Source organism: Carassius auratus, chromosome 13 (assembly GCF_003368295.1).
Source record: "Carassius auratus strain Wakin chromosome 13, ASM336829v1, whole genome shotgun sequence".
Lineage (NCBI taxonomy): Eukaryota > Metazoa > Chordata > Actinopteri > Cypriniformes > Cyprinidae > Carassius > Carassius auratus.
In genome coordinates this window covers 23,480,815-23,505,794 of record NC_039255.1, presented here as the reverse complement: position 1 = coordinate 23,505,794, position 24,980 = coordinate 23,480,815, and the positions used below count along the sequence as shown (strand labels likewise).

Here is a 24,980-nt window from a genome sequence, read left to right as displayed (position 1 = left end):
GATGCTTTGCACACTTAAAGTAGATGAAGGCTTTGACTGGATGATTTTTGCAGAAAATCCTTTCTAAGAATAAGAATCAAATGTTCAAACGTACTGATAAACTAACGTTAAATAAAAATACTGTATTTTAAACAGCTGGTTCATATATATTGAGTCACAATTGTCATATCACGCGTCCTGTGATAAATCTGCCGCATCTGTGCACAGGAGTTATCAGTCTAAATGTTCTGCTAAATCAGTCAACGGTGAAAAATCTCTAGTAGATTTCTTTTAAAGTTCAACCGTTTAACACTAATATTGGGCATAAACAAACACGTTAACAGCCAAAACTATGTATTTTGCATCCATCACATTATAGTGCGGTATGCATGAAAATAATAAGGCTGCAGGGCGAACTTGTCCTCCATAGTGGTTCTCACGTAGTCCTTCTACGTCGTCATCACATAGCGAGTGTTATAAGTTAAGTGATCAGTTTTTAAGAGAAGGACTACGTGAGGAACACTATGGATAAGTTCGCTCTGCTGCCTTGTTATTATTTTGTCTTTGTTTGTTACGTCAAGAATGAGTTAGTCTCTCATGCATGGCCTTAGCCAGGCTTTGAAAATTAGTGAGGTCCAGGGGGTTTCTATAGTAATGCCCTTACTATAGAATTGTGCTATAATAACCTCTATAAATACAACTAATTATATACACTAACACTTGAAAAGAGACAGAAATGTAGATGTTTTTGGAGGGATGCTCATTTTTAAATCATATCCTATTTATTGCATCAAAGTTTGTTAATACGATATTTACGGGGTGGATAATTTTATCAGTTGTTTATTGTTCATGCTAACATACATATCGCCCACCAAACTGACTGTCAACTCCAGTGGCGCAGTAGGTAAATTGTGTGGCTCGCATATTTTTACGTGATTGACCCGGGTTCGAATCCACCTTTCGGCAAATAGTTTTCTCCCTTTTTAAATTTTTGAATCACATCAGAAGACCATTTATTTCAATAAAAAATTAAGTAAATAATCAAAAAGTTGAGGGTAGGTGTAGGGAGGGCTTTATTGTCCGAATAAGGTGGGATCAGTGTTAATTTCGTTGACTAAATATTTTCGTCATTATTTTCGTCACGAATATATTTTTGCGGACGAAAACGAAACGAAAACTAAAAAACAAGGCACTGATAGAGACTAAAACTATGACTAAATTGATTGACATTATCATCAACGAATAAAGGGCGAGACGAAAATAGACTGTGACGAAAATCAAATCAGCAGACGGGAGAGATGCGAGGAATGAGCAAAAGAACCGGCAAAACGGAACAGACTGCATGAGAGAAGAGAACCTATCCGAGCCTGACTTATTGAGACGTGAAGCGAAGGTTTTCAGTTTTTATGAGCTCCCGGGAAGACGGCATTCGAAGAGGTGATGTCTAAAAGAGCGACAAAATGTCCACAGCTCACTTCACGTTTGACGACGAACAAAACAAAACAAAGTGTAAAGCACACGGAGCGCTCATTCGTGGCAAGAACACAACCAATTTGAAAAGACATTTACAGACGAGCCACCTGGACATTTTCTCAAATGTAATTTCACAACGATGTTCTTTTGTTTATTGAGCTAAGCAAAATTGGAATAGTGCAGTGCGTAGATGTTGTAGCATTAAATATTACGAACTGAAAAGTACTTTAAAATAGCCCCTTCTTCAAATTAGATGCGAGCACAATACTAATACGTATTATTATGATACATTTGATTAATGCTAATGTTTAGTATATTTTATAATGTTCTACTTGTTGACAATATCACAAATATTTCTATATTAGTCATGTGAAACATGAATGTTCACATCCTATCATTATACATACTAATCTAGCAATATTGTAATGTTTAAAGCATACAATATTGCTAGACAAATGAATACCTTATAAAATCTTGTTACTTTTTTTATCCACCTAGCTGCCAACTTATTAAATATTTACTTTAAATGTATGCACTTATTGTTCAGTTCAGCTGTAAGCTTTAAGGTCCTGGACCTAACTTTATTTTTCTTTTATTGATGGTCAATTGGCAGCTAGTTATTGTTTACATTATCATGACAGTGTTTGTTGATGCATAAAAGCTTTTGAATCGAAATAAAGACACAGTTGTGTTGAAATAAAGTTGAATTTGTGTTTTATATATTTTGGTCAAGTTTGTTTCCTATACCAGCTGTAAAAAATTGTCTAGTAAATCTGTTATTGATTGTAGTCTTATTTTAGTCGACTAAAATACCAAGCAATTTTAGTCGACTAAAATAAGACTAAAATTAAAACAAATCAGATGACTAAAACTTGACTAAAACTTAATTAAAATTTCGTGTCAAAATTAACACTGGGTGGCATCCATTAAATTAGACTCAAATTATTATTATTGTTTTAGATAATGTTTTAGAATTGTACTTCAATACTGTGGTGCAGATAAATTGCCACTATTTGCGGTTCGTATAAATAGCAGAAAATCCTGCTATTTTAACATAAATAGGATCTATAGATATTTGCACTTAGTGTAAATAGTCACTGACTTTTTTTTTATCTGCCAGACTAATGCCTGCGATGCGATGTTGCTATTAAAATAAACAAAAAACTATAAATAAATAAAATAAACCAAAATTATTTAAAATTTTTGGAAATTAGATAAGATAAAGTTATCGCTGACCCTAAACTGCAACGTCCTACTTGAATAACTTTCTAAAGTGTCAAATTAAGTTAAAAAGACAAGTAAACACTTATAACAGCTGGATCTGGCTGCGTCTCGCTCTCTCTCACACACAACTCTCTGAAGACTCGTTCACTTCAGTAGCGTCTCACAGCGATCATTTTCATACCACAGATGCAAAACATTCTGATAGTCTTGATTATCGACAGAGAAATGGACAGCACAACCTTATACCCAAGCTCGGTTTTTCTTTTTACCTATGGTTATATCAAAAATAAAGCTCTCTTTTTTTCTTTTTATTTTGCTTATTTGTTTTTTAAATGGGGAGAAAAACAAATGGTTGAAATACACCCATACCGCTTGGTTCTCTTGATATGCTGATGCTCTTTCTCAGATTTGTTAAAAAAGGGGAAGGGAAAGGCTGTGATATTCTATACTCTAATGGGTGTTCATAGATTTGATTCCCAGTGCTTGAATAAATGGTATAATTGAAGTAAATAAATGCAGGAAATGAAATGGGTGTCAGTGTTGTGAAGGCTGGTGTTGTTTGGCTTTCAGGGAGTCGTGCCTATGTGCTTCTGTCCCTCAGCCAGCAGGATGGCATCGAGCAGCACATGGACTTTGATAACCGCTACACCCTGCTGGAGCTTTTTGCAGAGACCACCTCCTCTGAGGAGCACGGCATCTCCTTTGAGGGCATCCATCTTCCACAGGTACTCCCCTTCATTTCCACTCTAGTCTGAATAACTGTCCAAAACCGAGTGAGGTACCTTGTTGTCTGCTGTCTACAACTTCCTCTAAGGCAGCATCCTAACCCAAATTGAATCCTTGATTTACGACAGTCCTCTTTGGCAGCAGCTCATGTGACACATCAAATACTAATTCCATGAAGTACATGACTTTTGATTTTTAATTTGACAAAACAAGGTGTTTCATAAGCCTTCATATTGGAAGTGTACCTGTGCTACCTAAATTGGCAACTTACTAGGTTTTGTAACAGATCATTTGTGCTTTTTTTTTTGTGTGCCTTTATCAATGGTAGACACATCAAATAGCTTGTGGGCTAGTGACATGAAGCAATTTTTTTTAATTATATTTTATATCTTATTTGGAAATGAACTGAGGTATAATCTTGAAAGTTTAATATCCTGCTATTATAAGGAAAGAAAAGGCTTCTGTTGGAGAAATTATTTATTATAAAATTCATTATTATTTCTAAGAAATTAGCAAAAAAAAATGTGTAAATGTTATGTATATATTTGAATCAATCTTATTATAGTTAAATCTTTAATTAAAAAAAAATAATAATTGTATAGTTTCAGCTAGTTGCCAAATAAACATTTCTCATTTTCATTCAGTTTAACTTGATGTACTAAAAGATTGACTCTCTGACAGCAGGTGGCGCTCATGAACAGCAATGATACAGTGTTTCCTGGGTCATCGCTGTAAAGAAAGCAGAGTGCGCTTATGAACTCTAATATGCATTTTTCAAAGGCAAGATGAAAATAAAGTACCATGTAAACTTTCCTAAAGATAGTCAGTTCCCCTCAGAGATGCATTCATTCATATAAACTTGTAACGCGATTTGTTTGGCATCTCAACCGATTTGAATCATTACATATTTTAATTGTTTTTCAATCGACTCATGTTTAATCATTACATCCCTATTAAAATATAATAAATAGTAAGACACAACACCTTATTATTATTATTATTATTATTATTATTTCTGACCCTGTACAAATGTTTTTTGTATGAAAATTTGCTGTAGATTCCAGGCAAGCTGCTTTTCTCTCTGGTGAAGCGTTACTTGTGCGTCACTTCATTGATGGACAAGCTGACCACCGCCGGGGTAGAGTCCACCTCTGAGCGGCAGGATGTCGGCCCCTCCTCCTCCACAGCAGCCTACCAATCAGAGCACGCTCGTGTGCAGCGGGAGTTTGAGTTCACCATGGCCATGGCCAACCTCATCTCTGAGCTGGTGCGCGTCATGGGCTGGGACCGCAACCGGCAGCTGCCCCACAGCTCCGCGAGCCCAAGCAGATCGGTGGAGGAAATGAATAACGAAGTCCAGAAACACCCCGTGCGCTCCATCTTCCAGCCTCGCTTCTCCGCTTCGTCTCCTGTCATGGCTGCTACAGCAATAGCTGCGGTCACCCCACCAAAGAAGAAGAAAACGACAAATGGATTCAAGACACGTTCTGACTTCACGTCTCGTTCAGCTTATGTGGAGTTTGTGCAGGACAACCTGAAGAGTGGCATGGTGGTGCGCATGCTGGAGGACTATGAGGAGGTCAGCTCTGGGGATGAGGGAGAGTTTCGCTACAGTAACGACGGCTCGCCGCCGGTGCAGGTTAGTGCTGTGTGAATGCATACAGTAGTGTAGACACAGAAAATAACGGTATTTCCACTCTCATTTACTTTGAACAGATGATTGCATTGTGAAATTGTGAAATGATTGTGTTTAGATGATGTCGTTCTTCTGTCATATGAAATAAAAATAGCCAAAAGATTAAAATAGCCTTTGTTTTAGGTAATTAGTATTCGACCGATATATATTGCCAAGTCCGATATATCGGCCGATATTTTCAAACATGCGGTACTTTTATTTTGATGGCACTGAGAACAGCACATTTTCTCGTTCATTGTAGTCATTAAAAGTTCTGTCTAATACAGCTAGAAGTATAATCAGGTAAAAATATTAAACAATATTTAACGATTGCTTTTATATTATTAATAATAGAAAGGCAAATTTTATAGTTCTTTCTCATTTGCCATCAGCATTCACCAAATACGCATTTCATTTGAACAATTGTTTGAATGACTAATGAACATTTTAATTTCAAACACTTTGCAATCTTAGTCGAATCCAGCAGTGAGATCTTATGAAGTGTGCATTTGTATCCTGCTCGATCGCGTGTTCTCCGTGTGACGGTCGCTCCGTGTGAATTGAATGCGGACTGGAGGAGAGTTCAGTTTCATTGAGACGCACGATCAACAAACTTTAAACTCATGATTTCCAATGATGCTGCACTTCAGGCTTTTGCCCACTGTCATATTCGTGTCATTTTCACTGTGTGCCGTATGTAAAATTTGGGTTACCCTGGCTTTATTTGAAAAAATATGATTCCCAATGCACACAAACTTCCCAGAATACTGAGTACCCTGTTGGTTACAGTGTTTACTTCTTTTTTAATTATATTTATATTAAATATTTGTTTATTTTTGAACAATACATAGGCATTTAACCTGTTAAATTTCACCCCGTCCCGTATACGGGACGCCTACATTGACTATACTATATTACAATCAAATCTAATCTAATCTTGACAAACTATATATCGTTAGAAAGGTCTAAGACTCCGAAATATATATTTTACCAATATTTTTTGTTAAACATTATGTAGGAAAAGTAATAGATGAATTTATGACAAGAGTGCACCCTCAGAAATCTACATTACAAAAGGAGTTTTGACCTTTGTTTAAAAAAAAGACTTCCTCACACTTTAGAAATCATCAGAAGTTATATATCACTTGAAAACATAAAATCTCCAAATTCATCCTCCAAAACCCATTTTAAAATCAGACATTGCATTACCATGTAAATGGTACATCAAAATAATGTAACAAAATGTTTTCAGTCATGAATTATAAAAATTTAGGTTTGTATCATGCACATTCAAGTCTATCTTCAAAAACGTGAGTGACCGTTAACAGGTTAAAGTATAAGCATGTTTATTTTACACATTTATTTTTTTAATCCATTTTCAAAAAATTTCAAATTTCTTAAATATGAAATTAAATAAAATTATAAAATTAAAATCTGCTTAAATCGGCTATCGGCCACCATGTTTTCTAAGATCTCTTGCATCGGCTGTCTAAAAACCAATATAGCTGCAAGCAGCGATGTTGGGCTCAAGCCATCAGTGCAACGCCACCCCGGTGGCATCAGGAAAACTGTGCCCAGCGGGCATAAGCATTTACAGTAACCCTCTGACAATCAAGTTTTAAGGGATGCGGCAGTTAAAGGGTTAATCCGACCAATCTAGACTTTGAAATCACATACACAGAACAATATATATATAACTTTAGTAACACTTTATTTTTATATTTATAAAAAATGTATAAGGTGTGCATTGTAGCTGACACCTATATGAACACATTGCAATTGTTTTGTGACTGCAAGTCTTTCTTCTCAAATGCTATTGAGCTTCAAATTTGCATTTGAGCCCATGTGAAAAAGTAGCATAATTTACATATGACTTACAGTTTGTTTTAATAAATATCAAACATTCAAATTAATTGTGCATTATAGCTGTCACCTAGATGAACAATTACAGTTGTTTTTATGACTGTAAGTCATTCTCTTCAAATGCTACTGACGTTAGAAAAGTGTATAACAATATTACATGTAACTTTAGAGACGGCCCCTAAATTTGAGACTCTCGAATGTCCAATGCCAAGCCAACTTTATGCCTGTTTTTGTTTTGTTTTTTACTTTATTTTTCTTTTCTCTGTGCCGGATTGCTGATGTCTTTTACCCGGGCATAGATGTCCATCCATCAATTACGAACATTCATCCGCAAATGTCCGAGCGGTCGCGAGCGCGGATGGGAAAATGGCGCATGTTTTATTTTTTTTGAGCTACTGGGATGGTGCCCCCTCTGGGAGTTGGTGCCCTACGAAGACTGCGTATTCTGCATATAGGGAGCGGCGATACTATCTGGAAAATATATTCCTCAAACCGTCGTACAAGAGGAGGTGATGCTAGTACTTCAAGAATCTCTCAAAACCTATCTGTTCATAAAACCTATATATAAAGTCTTAATATAGTATTCCACAATATGTTGTGCTATTCTAATATTATTGTGTTTTTTTTACTGACATTGTTATTTGCTGTTATTTTTTGTTTTAATATTGTTACTGTTGTTACTTGTTGTACGGTGACCTTGAGTGGTTTGAAAGGCGCCTTAAATAAAATGCATTATTATTATTATTATTATTATTATTATTAGCTGTACACTTGATAAAAAAAAAATATATAAACTTATGCAATTGTATATATATATATATATATATATATATATATATATATATATATATATATATATAGTGTACAGTTTTCTTTTATTGCATCTTGAAATAAATGTTTCTGAGTTCTGTGTTTGTTTATTTTTTTTATTTTTATTTATTTATTTTTTTTAGGAAGATTACAGCCTTTAATCTCCTCAAAATAAATGGGCATATAAACCATGAACAATTTAATTATAGCTGTATTTATAAAATGCTTACTAATGACTATTAATTTTGGGAGTAGGCTAGCAACAGTTGATGTTGAGGCCTAAGATATTTCTTAAGCTGTAATAATGAAAAAACAACAACAACACAAAATTGCTTTTTTTTCTGCTGGTGTTTAAAGAGATGATTAAGTCTCCCTCCCTCCCTCTCTCTCTCTCTCTCTCTCTCTCTCTCTCTCTCTCTCTCTCTCTGACACCAAGCCCATCCCCTCTCCCACACATTCACACAAACTCAGCACACACACACACACACACACACACACACACACATTACCCAGAGGGACAGAGTGACATCAGATGTATGGTAGTTTTTTTAATTTTCTATCATCCATATAGTGTTGTATAGTCATGAAACTATGCATATTTCCTCAGCATGACTTGTCTTCTATGTGTACATTTTGTTGAAGTGTTTAGAAGCTGCACTTAAAAAAAATAAAAGACATTTACTGGTTCCTTTTTTACTGTTATTTCAAAAAATCACCATGACAAAACCATTCAAGCTATCCAAAATTAATTTGCACCTGTTCTGTAAGATAAATTCTTTAAACAGTGGTAAAAGAGGATGTGGTGCTGATCCTTCAAGAGTCACTCCAAACTTATCTGTCCATAAAGCCTATAAAGAATTATTCTTAATACACAGTATTTCACAATACTTCAGCATATTATTCTAATTAAGTGAGGGTCATTTTATCAGTAAAATACATATTATTTTTCTTTGAAAGATTAAAAAAAGGCCATTATTGGTACTAAGAATTGCAAGCTTGATTTATATGTTATGATAGTTTTAATTTTAAGCTGGCTCTTGAAAATGATAAAGCTATGAAACTTGCTGTGCTTCTTTCAAATGACGACTTCTACGTATATAAAAAATTATGAAGAGTTGGAATGAAGAATGTTAAAGATATAGTAAAATAACTATTGTATTTTTTTATGTTACTTTAATAAATCGGTATGGCCACACCATTTAAGGTATCCTAAACCCATTCGCAATTTAACATCTTCAGTATATTGGCATCATGTTGAAAAAGTTTGGTGTGAACTACTTGTGTCTTCTTGGAGGAGTATGATTCATTTACAGGCTGATTTGATCATAAATCCACAATAGAATTTCTGAGTTCTGTATCAATCTGTGTTGTTGTTTGTTTATTTTCATTTTTTTATTTTTCATAGGAAGATAACTGACCCTTTACTCTCCTTTTTAATAAATGTGCTTATAAACCAAGATCAAGCTATTTATAGCTGTATTTATAAGCTGCTTATTAATGACTATTTAAGTTGGGACAAAACTTTATAAAGCATGAACTGACTATTTACTAAGGAGTGCAGTTATAATAAAGTGTTACCAATGCATTTACTAATGTTAACAAATTAGACATTATTTTACAGTGTTATAAAATCCTTTAATGACTTATAAGCATTTGTGAAAGTTCTGCTTGCATTACAGCTTAGTCTTCATCTGTGAGCTGAACAGTTTTACTGTTACATCCATGAGATTATGTAAATTAAGATAAATGTCAAGTCACAGGATGGAATAGGTCAGTATCAAATGAGATTGAAATTATTATTTGCAGCACAAATAAGTATTTTTAGAATTTTGTTTTTAATTCCTGAAACTGTCAGAAAAGGATAAGGCCTAAGAGATTTCTTAAGCTGTAATGAAAACAGCAATGTTAGCAAAAGCAACAAAAAATAACAATTTAAAATACATTTTTTTTCTGGTGATTAAAGAGATGATTAAGTCTCTCTCTCTCTCTCTTTCTCTCTCTCTTTCTCTCTCTCATTGTGTCTGCCACTCAGCTCATGCCCATCCCCCACTCACAGACACACACACACACACACTCAGTCAGCACACATACATTCCTCAAACAGAGGGACAGAGTGAGTTGAGATGTCTGACAGTTTTTTAATTTTCTTTTAATCATACAGTGTTGTAAAGTCATGAAACTATGCATATGTCCTCAGAATGATTTGATCTCTGTATGATTTTTTTTAAAGTGTTTGGAAGCTGCAATTTAAAAATACAAGACAATTAATGATTCCCTTTTTACTGTCATTTCAAAAAATCACCACGGCAAAACCGTTCAAGCTAACCAAAATCCGTTCGCAATTTAAGTTCCTCAATGTTTTTTCAACATGTAGACAAAGTTTGGTGAGTATAGTGAACATTTCCTCTGAGGAGTATGCATTAAATCAGGGCTCAATTTAAATATTCAAATCAAAATAGCCGACTTCCTGTTGGTCGTAGCTGATGACTGTGAATTAGAAAGTTGTCCGTCTTGAAAAGAACAATTTATGTACCAAGTTTGGTGTCTGTAGCTAAAACTAACCCCCCCACTTTTGACAAAAGGTGGCGCTATAGAGTGCCTCCTTCACGCCCTTTTAAAAGCTTTTGCCATTGTCTAGCTATCACTAATACTGATATGTGTTTTGAGTTTCATGTAAATCTGAGCTTGTTGTCTGCCTCAAACTCACCATAACAGAACATTCAAGTTTGACATGTTGCCATGGCAACACTATATCAGATATCAATATCCCCACAACAGATTTACATCGGCCGTGTTTTGTCATTATTCTGATGAAGTTTTAAGTAAATAGAGTAAAAATAAGATGCTGAATTCAAAGCATTTGGAAAATGACACACTTCCTGCTGCCAGTTGGTGGTGCTATAATGTTGACTCTTAATAGTCACATATATACGATCGGTATCATACAACGAACAAACCGATGAAGTTTGATCAAATTCAGGAAATGCATGTGGATGTTATTAGACATTTCCTGTTTCTCATTTCTCGCCATAATTTCCACACCTCGCCATGGCAAACCGTTCGAGATATCAAAAATCCCCTCGCAATTTTCCATCCCCAATGTCTTGAGATCATGTTGACCGAGTATGGTGGCAATCAAGTAAAAGACCTATGACAAGTATATCAAATTCCAGAGCATGCTTTTTATAAACAGCCCTAAATAGCTGACTTCCTGTTGGGCGGAGCCTATGACATAGAGTGCGAAAGTTGTTCGGCTCAATGAGATCTATAAGTGTACTGAGTTTCATATAAATACATGAAAGTGTGTGTGAGCTATGGTTCAAGATTTCTGACTGTGTTCCAGGGGGCGCTGTAGAGCCCCTGTGCCACGCCCGGGTCCCAGTCTCTGTGGCGTCCTGATGGCCGCAGATTCCAATGTGTGTGCCAATTTTCAAGAGTTTTTGAGCATGTTAAGGCCTCCAAAAACCCCCGGAAGGTTTAATAAAAAATAAAAAAAATAATAATAAGAAGAAGAATAATCCTTAGAAGAACAATAGGGCTCTTCGCCCCTTCGGGCTTGAGCCCTAAATATTGGTCAACCACTAGTGGTAACGCACAAAAAAAAAAAAAATGTTGTAAGGGTCAGTTTAAATTACATTCATAGCGAAATTAATGTTTTTGCTGCTTAATGAGTCCAGAGAGATGCTGTCTTCTGCCACAGTATCTTTTCTCCTCTTGCACAAAACACAAAAATGCACAATGGAAAAAAAACACGTTTTATGCAAACCTGTACTATTAATATGTAAACGATGCAAACCTATTTTTCAAATAAAATTCTCACTTAATCTGCCAGTTAAAGTTTATTAAGTGTACTGTTCGGCCACTAATTTGCATTTTCATTCAGATTCATAATTTGTTTCATTCAGTTTTTTTCAATTGATTAGCTATAATTCCTTTGAAAAGTCTTGGAAATGCAATATTTGCTCCCATTTTCATATAGCGGTTTATTTTATAACGGTTAACTTTTGAGCTGTTTTTGTATATAAAATGGTGCTGTCAATTGATTAAAAAAATTAACTAACCTATTTTCTTTTTCTGAAATCAATTGCGATTGGTCCCACATAATATTGAAGTTTAGAATTTTTTTTTATATATATATATTGCAATAATTTGACATTCAATCTTCAAATTAATGTTGAAATTAATTGCAAATAGAAAATAAAACGACCTCCTGATTTTGGCAGTTAGTCATATCTGAAGGTAAAGCACCTCCCTTCACTGCAAATTTGTTGGATTTTTAGGCCCTTTTTTACACGGTCTATAGAAATAGTGCCTGTAAAAACCTTGTCGAAGCCGGTCATGTTCTGGCTTTTGCAGGTGTACTGGAACTCCCTGTCCAGGACCTACTGGGTGCACTGGCACATGATTGAAATCCTGGGCAACGGCAGCGGAGGACCGGCTGAGAAGGAGACCCAGGAGAAGGCCTCCTCCCTCACAGAGACACTCAAACTCACTACAGGTAAGACCACGTTCATGAAGAGCTCTCCCAGAAAACCGCATGATCGTGTTTGTGTCCATCACTGTGTTGTGTTCTGTGTTTGTGAACGTGGCAGTGAGTCAGACGTTCTTCTCGAAGCCCCCCGGTGGGCTGTACACATTGCCTTACCTGATGGAGGGCTCTCAGGATGACGCAGGCACCCTGAGCCGTGCTGAATGGTGGGAAGTGCTCTTTTTCATCAAGAAGTTAGAGCCCAAGCAGCAGCAGGAGATCTACAACATCCTGCGACAGAGCCTCGATGAGCCGGTACTCACCATCTCTCCTACACTCTTCACACGAAGTACAATAGGCTAGCAAAACTAAAATGAAGCACATTTTTTCTCTCTTCTCTTCTCTTCTTTTATTTTTTATTCTGTTCCAGTGTCCCACCTTACAAAGCTTTTAAGAAAAAGTCAAAAAGCCCAATCCAAAGCCCTGAATCTCATTAAGCCTCTCAAGATAATGTGTAGAACATTTCAACCCAGAATCAAAGTTTTTTTTTTTTTTATAAAATATATATATTTTTTTTGCTGCTGCTGTTGTTGTTTGAAGTGACATTTAATAGTAATTTAAGCACCAGTTCTCATTACTCTATAATGCAAATCATCTTCATTTAAATTGTAAGTTTCATTATAAAGTTAATGCCTTTTATCATAAAATATATATATTGTTGTATTATTGTGCGTCATCCTGATAGTAAATTATATATGTATATAAATATAAAAGTTTGAGGGAAGATTGTTTTGAAGGTTTAATCAGCAAGGATGCATTAAATTGAACAAAAGTGACATTTGTATTTGAAATAAATGCTTTTCTTGAACTTTCTATTCATCAAAGCATCCTGAAAATAAATAAAAAATAATAATTACATTAGTCAAAATATTAAGCGGAATTGTTTTCAACAGTGGTAATAATCAGAAATGTTTCTTGAGCAGCAAATCACCATATTAAACTGATTTCATCAGGATCATGTGACACTGAAGAATGAAGACATAAAGCTGAAAATGTATATTTGCATCGCAGGAAGAAATTACGTTTTAATATGTATTAACATGAAAAACTCTATTTTTATTTATTTTTATCAAATAAATGCAGTATTGTTGAGCATGAGACTTTCAAAACATTAAAAAACTCTCACCCCAAACTTCTGAACGGTGGTATATATTGTATAAATTAATTGGATTATGTATTTGTATTATTATGGCCATTGGCCAACCTGTTTAGATATCAGTATTAACAGAAAAAAATTAGGATTACTTATCAGTATTAACCGAAAAATAATGAAGCTTGTTTGGGTGTTATTAATGGTTTATTATCCTCTTTCAGATGGTGGAGCTTGACGAGCCGACTCTCATCCAGCTGTCCCTCTCCAGTGAGGTGGCGAGGAAAGTCCTCCACTACCTGAAACTGAATCTGCAGGCGTCTTGTCTGGGCGACCTGCTCTGCTCCCACACTTTCACCAAACACTACCTGAACTGTGGAGGTGCCGGCCTCGAGGATGAGGAAATGCTGATGGACGGCTCGCTCGGAGGACAAGGAGCTTCATCTTCGTCATCACTGTCCTCAGCCACAGCATCATCCTCTTCCTCAGCCTCTTCCTGCACCATGGGCTCTGTGTCCAAGAAAGCTAAGAAAGAGATCCCAGCAGACACGAGTGGCTGTGGCAGTGAGACCGAGAGTGAACTTCCCACTGAAGACGACACAAAGTATCCTGATGACCTGGAGGAGAAGATGAAAGGCAAGTGTTGTGGCTCCGCTGGGGACGTGGTTGTTAGTGGAACCTCTTGTTCTGCTTTTAGTGAAATAAATTTGATGAAGGCTAACAGGAACTTTTCATTAAAGGGGTGCGGTTAGGCACAACGCATATGAGTTTAGTATTAATTTACGTGCAAACATCGCCGACGGCCCCAGTTTATTATTGTTTCATTTTCACAGCACATTAAACATCACTCTCTTACTTCATCTGGACAAACTGTGCATCAATTGAAAGTTTAAAGACTCTAGCTTCGATATTTGACCAATATTTTGATACAACATTGTTGCAGTGACAGATATTTAGTGATTTATGTCAGGAGTGCAAAATAATAAATCCGTATTATGCCCCATTTTGAATAGAAATTCACCACTCACTCATATTCAGTCACGTCAGCAGTGGTTTATTTGTGTTCACATAGACTCACTGAACAGCGTCAATAAGGATTTACAGACCAAAGATGCATATCTGCGGAGATATATGGATATATTTACTGATGTTTACTTCATATTTCTTCAGACAGAATCATCATTCCTATTCATTTTCCACTGATTTACGCGATCTGATGATAAATAGCGTCTCCCAGAGCCGTCTCTGTGTGTTTGCTTCCGTGTACTCGAGCTGTGACCCAGACAGACTCTCTCTGATTGGACCTTTGGCTTGTCAATCTGACAGTCCCAAAACCAGACAGCGTCAGATCGTGTCACATGGTTCGTGAACAGTTCCTGGTTCATATCTGCTCACAACAACACTGAAACACCTCTGTATACACGAAATATCCGAATAATAAACCCGCGATTACGATAGAAAAGCTTGGTATGAGATTTTCTTGAGATCTGGGGCATTTTATAAAATATTAAAAAAAATGTATATCGGAAATGCTAACTTGTGCAGCTATGAAAAAGGCTGACAGAAGAGTTTACATGTGAGATCTTACAGAGATGACAAGGGCCATAAATCAATCTGATTAGCCTTCTCTAAAAACACACATGACATGGCCTTAGAAAATATTTCATAAAATTCACAGTTTTACAGATTAGATTATGAAATTTCTAAAGAAGTTTTGAAAGACTTGTGGCTTTAGCTACACTCTATTTCTAAACTCATATCTTACATCAACACATTTTTAAATACATTTAAAAAATATGTTTTTAATATTTTTATTTTTGTTTTTATGTTTGAGCTTATATCTCTATTATCATAACAGTCTGAGTGATTCTGATTCCTGAACAGTAGACTTTGAAGTGTCAGCTTTGTGAACATATGTTGAATATGTATCTAGTCAGAAAGAATCATGAGCAGAAACCTTTTTATTTTGGGTATGTCATTTCTGTCTCCATATCAAAAAAGGAGGTGCCTAGAAAGGGGTTAATGTCCGAACTTGCTGTTAATAATACAGATTTCAGCTGATGTGCAAATATATACACTACTGGTAGGGCTGTATTTCTGCAATTTGGAAACCATTAAAGATTTCCTGGGTTTCTTCTGCAAGGTGTATTCGGGGTTTCAGTGCGAGAGCGCCCTCTGGCCTTCGGAAGAAGATTTACTGCTGATCACAGAACCGTGCCACACTGAAAGATACTCATGACAAACACAACTGTCTAACTGTGATTTATCGCCTTTGTGATTTCTCTTAGATTAATCCTGCAGCCCTATGTTTTATCGCCCAGGCCTAACCGAAACATCAGTTTCTTTGTCAAATGATTCATTGGAGCAAACAGTGAAGTGTTTAGAGCAACAGATGTACATTTCGTCCTCTAAGCAAGGTTTTTTTTGTTGTGTTTCTGTTTTCTGCAGTGTTCAACAGTCCCAAGGTGCAGGGTAAGAAGAGCTCCCTAGAGAAGATGGGTGAGGTGGTGGACATCATGACGAAGAGTAGCTCCGACTCAGGACTGCAGCTGGCCGGCATGAAAGTCATCAGTAAGATCCTGGAGGAGGAGGTACCTCAGGAGAGGAGCACCCTCAGATCGGACTCGGCACAAACCATCCGGTGAGACTCAGAGACCAGAAACACTGTCTACACTCAGCTCCGCATATTTCTGTAACTTTAATTTAATGTCTGAAATAGAGGTGTGCATGGATAGTCGAACATTCGAAAATTTGTTCTGCTCTAATTATTCGATAAATAAAAATGATATTTGAATTGCGAAAAAAAAAAATTCACAATAAAACCTAATTTGGTCACTTTCTGTGATTCTCCACGGCATATTTGAAGATGTATGCAAGCAAAAAATAATTAATGAATGAATTAGGGGCCGTTCACATATCGTGTTTTTTGCGCGCTCAAGTTCGTTATTTCCAATGTAGACGTGGGTATGCGCGCTCATAATGGAAGCGAGGCGGTCGCGATGCGGACGCGGTGCGACGTGCCCGTTTTTCCAGGCGCGTTCGCACCTCATCAAGTTAAAAAGCGCACCGCAGGTCATGTGACAAGAACTAAACATTCAGCTTCATCCTTTCCTGTAACAACTTTGAAAGCTCAGCCAAGATGAAGGAACAGCTGATCATAGTTGTATATGGATTGCCATTTTGAAATATATTTAGTAGCAGAGCTACTGAAAGCAAGTTTTAGAGCTGCAAATCCATTTATGCTTTGCTGAAATTTCCGCATCTTCATGGAGAGCACGCGTCATTGTTGCTTAGCAACGGCAGACGCCTCAGGAGCGCTTCTGCCCGAGCGCTTTGGAAAGGAGAAAGCAGCGCGCCTAGCGTTTTCCACGCACGATATGTGAACGCCCCTAAGAACTGTGGTCTTCCTAAAGTACTTCAAATATGCCGTGGAGAATCACAAAAAATGACCGAATTCAAGAACATTGTTCCGGCGTCTCTCGAGCAACGAATAAACACCGCTCACTTGGGGAATGCAGGGAAAACTCCTCTTCTCGCGTCTGCCCTAGACCCTCGGCACAAACATCTCAGGTTTCTCGAAGAAAACATGAGGGAAGAATTTGTATTTTTTTTAACATTATCAGAACATTTTCCTTGATGCGAGTGGTGCGGATGCAGCCGCCGTCACCAATGATGAAGAGGATGCAATGCCCACTCGTCGAGAAAAAAGCAGAGCCAGTTCTTCACCAATGATTACAGAGAGTCCAGCCGAGACGAGTGGGAACAGTTCTTGCTGGAGCCATGTATTCCACCAGATGAGGATCCCATTCAGTGGTGAAACGAAAACACGAAGCGCTTCACAAACCTTATTCGCTTAGCACACCGTTATTTGTGAGTCCCGCCAACTTCTGTGCCGTCAGGGCACATTTTCTCCGCGGCCGGCCTTATTTTTAACAGACTAAGGAGCCGACTTTCCCCCGATCATGTTTACATGCCCGTGTTTCTACAAAGGACATGTAAAACAATAGAAAAAAAGATTTGTTGACAGTTTAAACGTTTCAAAGTTAAGTGTAGGCTATGTTCTACAATAGCCTATAATTGCTGCAGGCTGCTTTACGTTTTTTCTTTTGTTCACTTTTTTTTTTTTTTTTTGCTTTTAATCTGTACTTTTGTTTGTTTGCAAGCATTGTTAAAGGTTTTCAGCTACAAAACGCGATGTTTAATGTTCAAGCTCATTGTGTGTAAGCTTCTTCAAAATGACAGAAACAAATGTTGCTGAAAAATAATGTCTGTCTCATTATACTTAATTTAAATGTACATTCGAATATTCGTTTTTTGTGAGCTCAAATATTCCAATGTGATATTTGCGGAAAACGCCCATCCCTAGTCTGAAATACTCTTTAAACATTATTACAGGTGAAAAGAAAACACTGTCTCTCTTGCATCACCTTGCATATTATGTGGAATTTATTTTGTATATGTTATATTAAAATTTAAAGTGTGTGTGTGTGTGTGTGTGTATGTATGTATATATATATATATATATATATATATATATATAGCAAATGTATTTCACTAAAATTAAGATAAGATTAAGAATATGACTAATGCAGAATATACAGCCTATAAGGTAAGGCTATCAAATAGCAGTCCCAAACAGTTTTCTATTAATACAATTAAGTTGTTATGAGCAACCACAGTCATTTGAACATATGCAGAATGACACAAAGTGAAAATAAAAAGGTGTTATTGGGTTATGGAAACAACAGTTACCGTTGTGAATATACAACACTAATATGAACTGTTAATGAAGCGTAGAAACTGCTTCTGAAGAGAATGGATATAATACCTTCATGCAAATCCTTCCCAGCTAACACACACCGCCGTGTTCTCGCGTGCTATAGAAGAGTGCGCGCACATCATTGGTGTGATGTGTTTCATTGTGACTGTGTTGTCTGTAATTGTATGAAAGGGGGACAGTTAAAAGTAAAACGAACAAAACAAACAAACTGAGCATGTTCTCTCTACATGAAAACACCATAATTTAGAGTTGAGCTATATGTATTTAGATATTCTGATCAAATAAAAGTGTATTAAAGCCTGTCTGTTTTTTCTCACAGTTGTTTGCACTCTTCGGGCCCTATTTTTTTTTACAATTTGCACTTAGGGCTTTTACAAATACACTTTTGCCAGTTTTAACGATGGAAGCAGACCATCTACGAGGCACAATATAATCTTTTACATTGTAATCCTTTCGTTTTTAATATTTGGCATATTTATGTGCTGCTGTATGTTTAATTAACAGACTCTATATGCATTGTGCACTCACCTATAGGCACATATTACTAACGTGCCATGTACATAAATACATTTTTAAAATACTGCGGCATTAACTTCAGACCAGGTTTTGGTTGGTAACTGGTGCAATCGCTTTCAGTTGCCTCAAAACAGCAATGTGACAATGCTCCTGGATCCACCTAAATGGGCGCAAATGTATTTATTTAAACAATGTGGTGCTGGACGTGAAAATGACAACTGCGATGGGCTGAAACTAGCAACAAAACACTTGCATTGCGCCTTGCGTCACATTGCACCGGGTGTATGCTAGGGGCCTTCGTTGACTAATTCTGCAAGCAAACTGTGAGAGTTGACGTTGTGTTGATTTGTGCATATCTTAAAGTACAATACTTCAGATGAAATGTGAAAAAATAAATAAAAATGACAATAATAGTGATTTATATTTCAGAACTGTTTAACCATTATCATGCAGACCTCATGTAAAGTAACATGTATTGCAAATAGTTTCTTGTCTTTTTCAGTGACAAAATCTTAAAAATGTTGGTGGAGATGATTGGCAGTCAGCCCAAGCAGAACGCTGTCACTGCGCTGCTGCTGACCCGCAGTCTAATGCTGAAATACGAGTGGAGGGTCTCGTTCGCCACCGAGGGGGGGGTTAAAGCCATCCTGTGCTGCATGCAGGAGTATCCTACCTGTATACAGGTGCAGCAGATTGCACTGGCGGTGAGTGACGATTCTTGGGACCTATTCTTTCTTTTTGTTATGCCTTCAAGGGTATATGAAGTTTCGTTTATATTAAATATTGTGGTTTAAATGATAATGTTTTTATCCTTAATGTCCTGAGTGAAACAGTTTTTTGTTACTAGTGTAAAATAGATTTGTGAATTAATCGAGGGTGAAATATATATTACAAAAAACTCAAATGAAATGGGGGGAAAAAAATATCCCAAGGGTAAAGTGTTGTGAATTGGAGCCAGAATCATTGGATGGTTTAAAATTCTCATCCCTGTTGAGCTCCGACTTTTTAAGTCATATTGTCAATACATTGCAAGTGTATGGATGCAGGATTATTGAGATGAAAATGAATTGCTTTCTCCAGGCTCTGAAGGTCATCACAGGTGCCAGTAAACATGACCCTCGCAGTGTGGGTGGCTGTGTGCCCCTGTCTGAGTCTGGCACTCAGATGATGCTGGAGATTTTCGCGAGCATTGGCTCTGCTACACCTGAAGGCTCCAAAGGGCTCCTGTGTGCCATCCCTTCTGCCATTGACCTCATGCTCAGCACGGCAGGGTAAGAGGCTTGGAGCCTACTTTAGATGTAGCGTAATGGACTTGGGTTTGCTGAATTCACATTCATGTTTCTGTGGTGGTTTGTGCAGTCGCGGGCTCTCCGTGCGGAACGGGCTGCTGGTCATCATCATGCTGATTTCCAGCCACAAGAGCCTGGCAGAGCAGCTAGTCGCCTGCAATGTCAGTGCCACGCTAAAGAAGTGCCTTTCTGCTCAGAATCAGCACAGCATGCTGGCTATTATCGCCCTCAACAACATCTCCATGGTTCACAAACTGGAGAAAAAAGGTACCATAATGCATTATTTAAACTGCTTGCCAAATTGAACCACTTTTGGGTGCTTTAAAAATCCTGCTAACAACCAAGTAATAATTACCACCATAATTTAATGAGTCAGGAGTTTACAGGGATAATGTGAACAGTGTGGGGGTTTATAAAAACATTGGGCTAAAATACATCGTCTTCTCCAACACAATGATTTCTACACCCCTCTAATAAGCAGTTTGTTAATAAAGAGATTTGCCTTGTTTGGACCTCATTTGAAGTAACATGTAACGGCTGCACAGGCTCGCATTTTATCAACATTTACATGCATAAAGGAGTGATCATCAGGTATGCTGGCCTAGCTACTCTTTAGTGAATGATGCTTAAAGAAATCATCCTAGACCTAGAAATCCGCTTAAGGGGGCAAAAATTGCCCCTAAATGTAAACTACATTTCTGTCACTACCGCTGATGGAGATGATGTGTCCCTCAAGATGAGCATGACTTTAAGGACACCGAGCTGAAGATGTTGGTGGTGAGTCTGAAGGAAATGCCAGCCACTAAAGAGGTCATACAGACGCTGGAGCAGCTGCTCTGTGACGACGCCACCCAGCTGGAGGAAGAGAGGAACGAGGTAACTCGCAGCAGAGACACCTTCCAGGACCTCATCCGCCTCATGGACCAGCACAGAGCGGATCGGGCTGCACAGCTGTCCATCCTGAGGTGAACCCTTGACTTTAGCAGATTAGCTAATAAATAGATAACAGCTGTTTCAAGATAGTTTGAGGTAGATGCAATACATACATACATACTAAAAGTTTTGATTTCATTGTTTTGATGTTATTTTTTAGTTGCTAATAATACACAGATTTTTTTTTCATACTCCACAGGATTTTGAACAAGTTTTTAGATAACTACCAGGAGGATCTGCTGCCGTGGCATGAGAGCATTGAGCCTTGCCTGTCATCTATGACAGCCTTTGTCAGTGATAGAGAGGTACTTTCCCTTCATTTAGCTTTATAAGATCATGGTTTCGTAATGGTAGTGCAAACTCGATTCCAAAGAAGTTGGGACACTGTACAAATTGAGTAAAAATGGAATGGAATAATTTATAAATCTCAAACTTATATTTTATTCACAACAGAATATAGATAACATATCAAATGTTGAAAGTGAGACATTTTGAAATGTCATGCCAAATATTGGCTCATTTTAGATTTCATGAGAGCTACACATTCCAAAAAAGTTGGGACAGGTAGCAATAAGAGGCCGGAAAAGTTAAATGTACATGTAAGGAACAGCTGGAGGACCAATTTGCAACTTATTAGATCAATCGGGAACATGATTGGGTATAAAAAGAGCATCTAAGAGTGGCAGGGTCTCTCAGAAGTCAAGATGGGCAGAGGATCACCAATTCCCCCAAAACTGCGGCGAAAATTGTTTTAGTTTCTCAGAGAAAAATTGCAAATAGTTTGAAGTTATCATCATCTACAGTGCATAATATCATCCAAAGATTCAGAGAAACTGGAGAAATCTCTGTGTGTAAGGGTAAAGGCCAGAAAACCATACTGGATGCCCGTGATCTTCGGGCCCTTAGACGGCACTGCAGCACATACAGGAATGCTACTGTAATGGAAATCACAACATGGGCTCAGGAATACTTCCAGAAAACATTGTCGGTGAACACAATCCACCGTGCCATTCGCCGTTGCCAGCTAAAACACTATAGGTCAAAAAAGAAGCCATATCTAAACATGATCCAGAAGTGCAGGAATTTTCTCTGGGTCAAGGCTCATTTAAAATGGACTGTGGCAAAGTGGAAAACTGTTCTGTGGTCAGATGAATCAAAATTTGAAGTTCTTTTTGGAAAACTGGGAATCCATATCATCCGGACTAAAGAGGACAAGGACAACCCAAGTTGTTATCAGCGCTCAGTTCAGAAGCCTGCATGGGGTTGCATAAGTGTGTGTGGCATGGGCAGCTTTGCACATCTGGAAAGGCACCATCAGTGCTGAAAGGTATATCCAAGTTCTAGAACAACATATGCTCCCATCCAGATTTTGTCTCTTTCAGGGAAGACCTTGCATTTTTCAACATAACAATGCCAGACCACATACTGCATCCATTACAACATCATGGCCGCGTAAAAGAAGAATCCGGGTACTGAAATGACCAGCCTGCAGTCCAACATCTTTCACCCATAGAAAACATTTGGCACATCATAAAGAGGAAGATGTGACAAAGAAGACCTGCGACAGTTGAGCAACTAGAAGCCTGTATTAGACAAGAATGGGACAACATTCCTATTCCTAAACTTGAGCAACTTGTCTCCTCAGTCCCCAGACGTTTACACAATGTTATAAAAAGAAGAGGGGATGCCACACAGTGGTAAACATGGTCTTGTCCCAACTTTTTTGAGATGTTGATGCCATGAAATTTAAAATCAACTTATTTTTCCCTTAAAATTACACATTTTCTCAGTTTAAACATTTGAGATGTCATCTATGTTGTATTCTGAATAAAATCTTGGAATTCCACATCATTTCATTCTGTTTTCATTCACAATTTGTACAGTGTCCCAACTTTTTTGGAATCGGGTTTGTATTTCATGCCTCTTTATCCCCCACTTAGGTCGTACAGCAGTTCATCCGCTTCTTGTATCGTCTTGCATCTCTGAATAAAGACTATGCTGTCGTGATGTGTCGGCTGGGCACCAAAGAGGCTCTTCTCAAAGCCCTGGACAAACACAGCACCAGTCTGCTCATGGTCACCGAGCTGCGGGACCTGATCAACGACTGTGAGAAGTACGCCAGCCTCTACAAGAAAATGACCACCAGTGTGCTTGCAGGATGTATACAGGTAAAGACGGTTCAAAAATAGATCTTTTCAAAATCAACTGGTTCTCTGAGTTGCCTGAACAACCGTTCTACTAAATATACTAGAGAAGCCTTGTATAATTAGGCTGGTTTCTGGGTCACCTGACCTTGAACAGACTAGTTCCTAAGAAGGCCTTTACATGAGCAGTTAGATGGAGCGAAACAAAGCAGGTGTTCCTAGAAAATAAGGAGAGGACATGTTTAAAGGTTTGTTAAGCTATCAGGATAATTAATAGACATGTTCACTTAATTGCACGCTCAAATCTGTATCTTTAGATGGTCCTCGGTCAGATTGAAGAGCATCGGCGCAGCCATCAGCCCATCAATATTCCCTTCTTTGATGTGTTCCTGCGCAACTTGTGCCAAGGTCTGTTCTTAAAACACAATGTTAAAAGTCAAATCATTTAAAGGGTTCGTGAACTGCATTTATTTATAGTGTTTTCTGAGGTTCACTTATGTTACTGAAATTTGATTTCTCAGTTCCAGACCCCCTTTAAAGCAACAATACACTCAAAAATCTCAGCTGCACTTCCTATAATGATTGCAAACTCGCATTCGTTTTGAAGTGCAACAACTGATGGATATAACCACGTCCCTGCCCTACTTTAATTTGTTAAACAAGCATGTGACACAATGTGGAAGAAAAGATCTGTTGCTGCGTCCCCTTCATCATGACTTTAAAGTTTTCTGAAATCATGAGATAACTTTGGGTGAGAATCCCCATCCACATTGTTTTATAGAAAAGAAAATCTCTCTTTGTAACTACCCAAACTACATAATTCGAACTACATGTAATAACAATGTAATACTCAAATAATTATCCTTGGGTGAAATATTCATTTAAAACCTTTGCTTATGAACAGCTGTGCTATGTTACTAGTAAAGGTTTAGGTATAACTATCCCTGTTACCAAACGCGTTCATTGATGTGATGGTGTGATGTTCTCCAGGCTCCAGTGTGGAACTGAAAGAGGACAAATGCTGGGAGAAGGTGGAGGTCTCCTCCAATCACCATCGAGCTAACAAGCTGACAGACAAAAACCCCAAAACCTACTGGGAATCCAACGGCTGCACAGGCTCGCATTTTATCAACATTTACATGCATAAAGGAGTGATCATCAGGTATGCTGGCCTAGCTACTCTTTAGTGAATGATGCTTAAAGAAATCATCCTAGACCTAGAAATCCACTTAAGGGGGCAATAATTGCCCCTAAATGTAAGACTACATTTCTGTCACTACCGCTGATGGAGATGTGTCCCTTTCTTCACTCTCAGGCAGTTGACTGTGCTTGTAGCCAGCGAGGACTCGAGTTACATGCCAGCTCGTATTGTAGTCCTAGGAGGAGATGATCCCACCAACATCAATACTGAACTCAACACTGTGAGGAAGCCCTTCTCGTGTATCTCTCAGGTGTGATGATTGCACATTGAACTTTAAAATGATACTTTCTTGTCTTTTTTTGTGTTTTACAGGTAAATGTGGCACCCTCCGCCAGCCATGTGGTTTTGCTGGAGAATACGACCCGCTTCTGGCCCATCATTCAGATCCGAGTCAAAAGATGTCAGCAGGTTAGACATATTCAATGAACTGTGGCAGAACTCGCCTGAACTTCTACATAAAGCCCCTGGTGTTTTTTAATTCCACTTCTGGTACAAATTGTTTTCTTCCTGTGCACAGGGTGGCATTGACACACGAGTGCACGGGTTTGAGGTTCTGGGGCCGAAGCCCACGTTCTGGCCGGTGTTTAAGGAGCAGCTGTGCTGCCGCACGTATCTCTTCTATACGACAAAAGCTCACACCTGGTGCCAGGAGATCCTGGAGGACAAGAACCAGCTGCTGCAGCTCTTTAACAAGTGAGGCCCTCTGCCACAGAGCACAATTAAGAGGACTTTAAAACCTCTTTTATTTA

At 37.8% G+C, this 24,980-nt stretch overlaps 1 protein-coding gene across 4 annotated transcripts in view; it reads left to right on the top strand.

Annotated features, from left to right (window-relative positions):
* Positions 1-24,980, top strand: part of LOC113113060 (cullin-9-like) — a 61,158-nt gene that overhangs the window by 12,748 nt on the left and 23,430 nt on the right. For all 4 annotated transcript variants that reach the window (XM_026279211.1, XM_026279210.1, XM_026279209.1 and 1 more), the window contains exons 3-19: positions 3,247-3,401; positions 4,460-5,041; positions 12,107-12,248; positions 12,343-12,533; positions 13,593-14,004; positions 15,817-16,009; positions 19,167-19,368; positions 19,745-19,935; positions 20,024-20,220; positions 20,690-20,918; positions 21,086-21,191; positions 22,827-23,054; positions 23,348-23,438; positions 24,021-24,192; positions 24,346-24,451; positions 24,544-24,639; positions 24,749-24,924. In XM_026279211.1, coding sequence (XP_026134996.1) covers positions 3,247-3,401; positions 4,460-5,041; positions 12,107-12,248; positions 12,343-12,533; positions 13,593-14,004; positions 15,817-16,009; positions 19,167-19,368; positions 19,745-19,935; positions 20,024-20,220; positions 20,690-20,918; positions 21,086-21,191; positions 22,827-23,054; positions 23,348-23,438; positions 24,021-24,192; positions 24,346-24,451; positions 24,544-24,639; positions 24,749-24,924 — 3,469 coding nt within the window. The remainder of the gene's footprint in view (positions 1-3,246; positions 3,402-4,459; positions 5,042-12,106; positions 12,249-12,342; positions 12,534-13,592; positions 14,005-15,816; positions 16,010-19,166; positions 19,369-19,744; positions 19,936-20,023; positions 20,221-20,689; positions 20,919-21,085; positions 21,192-22,826; positions 23,055-23,347; positions 23,439-24,020; positions 24,193-24,345; positions 24,452-24,543; positions 24,640-24,748; positions 24,925-24,980) is intronic.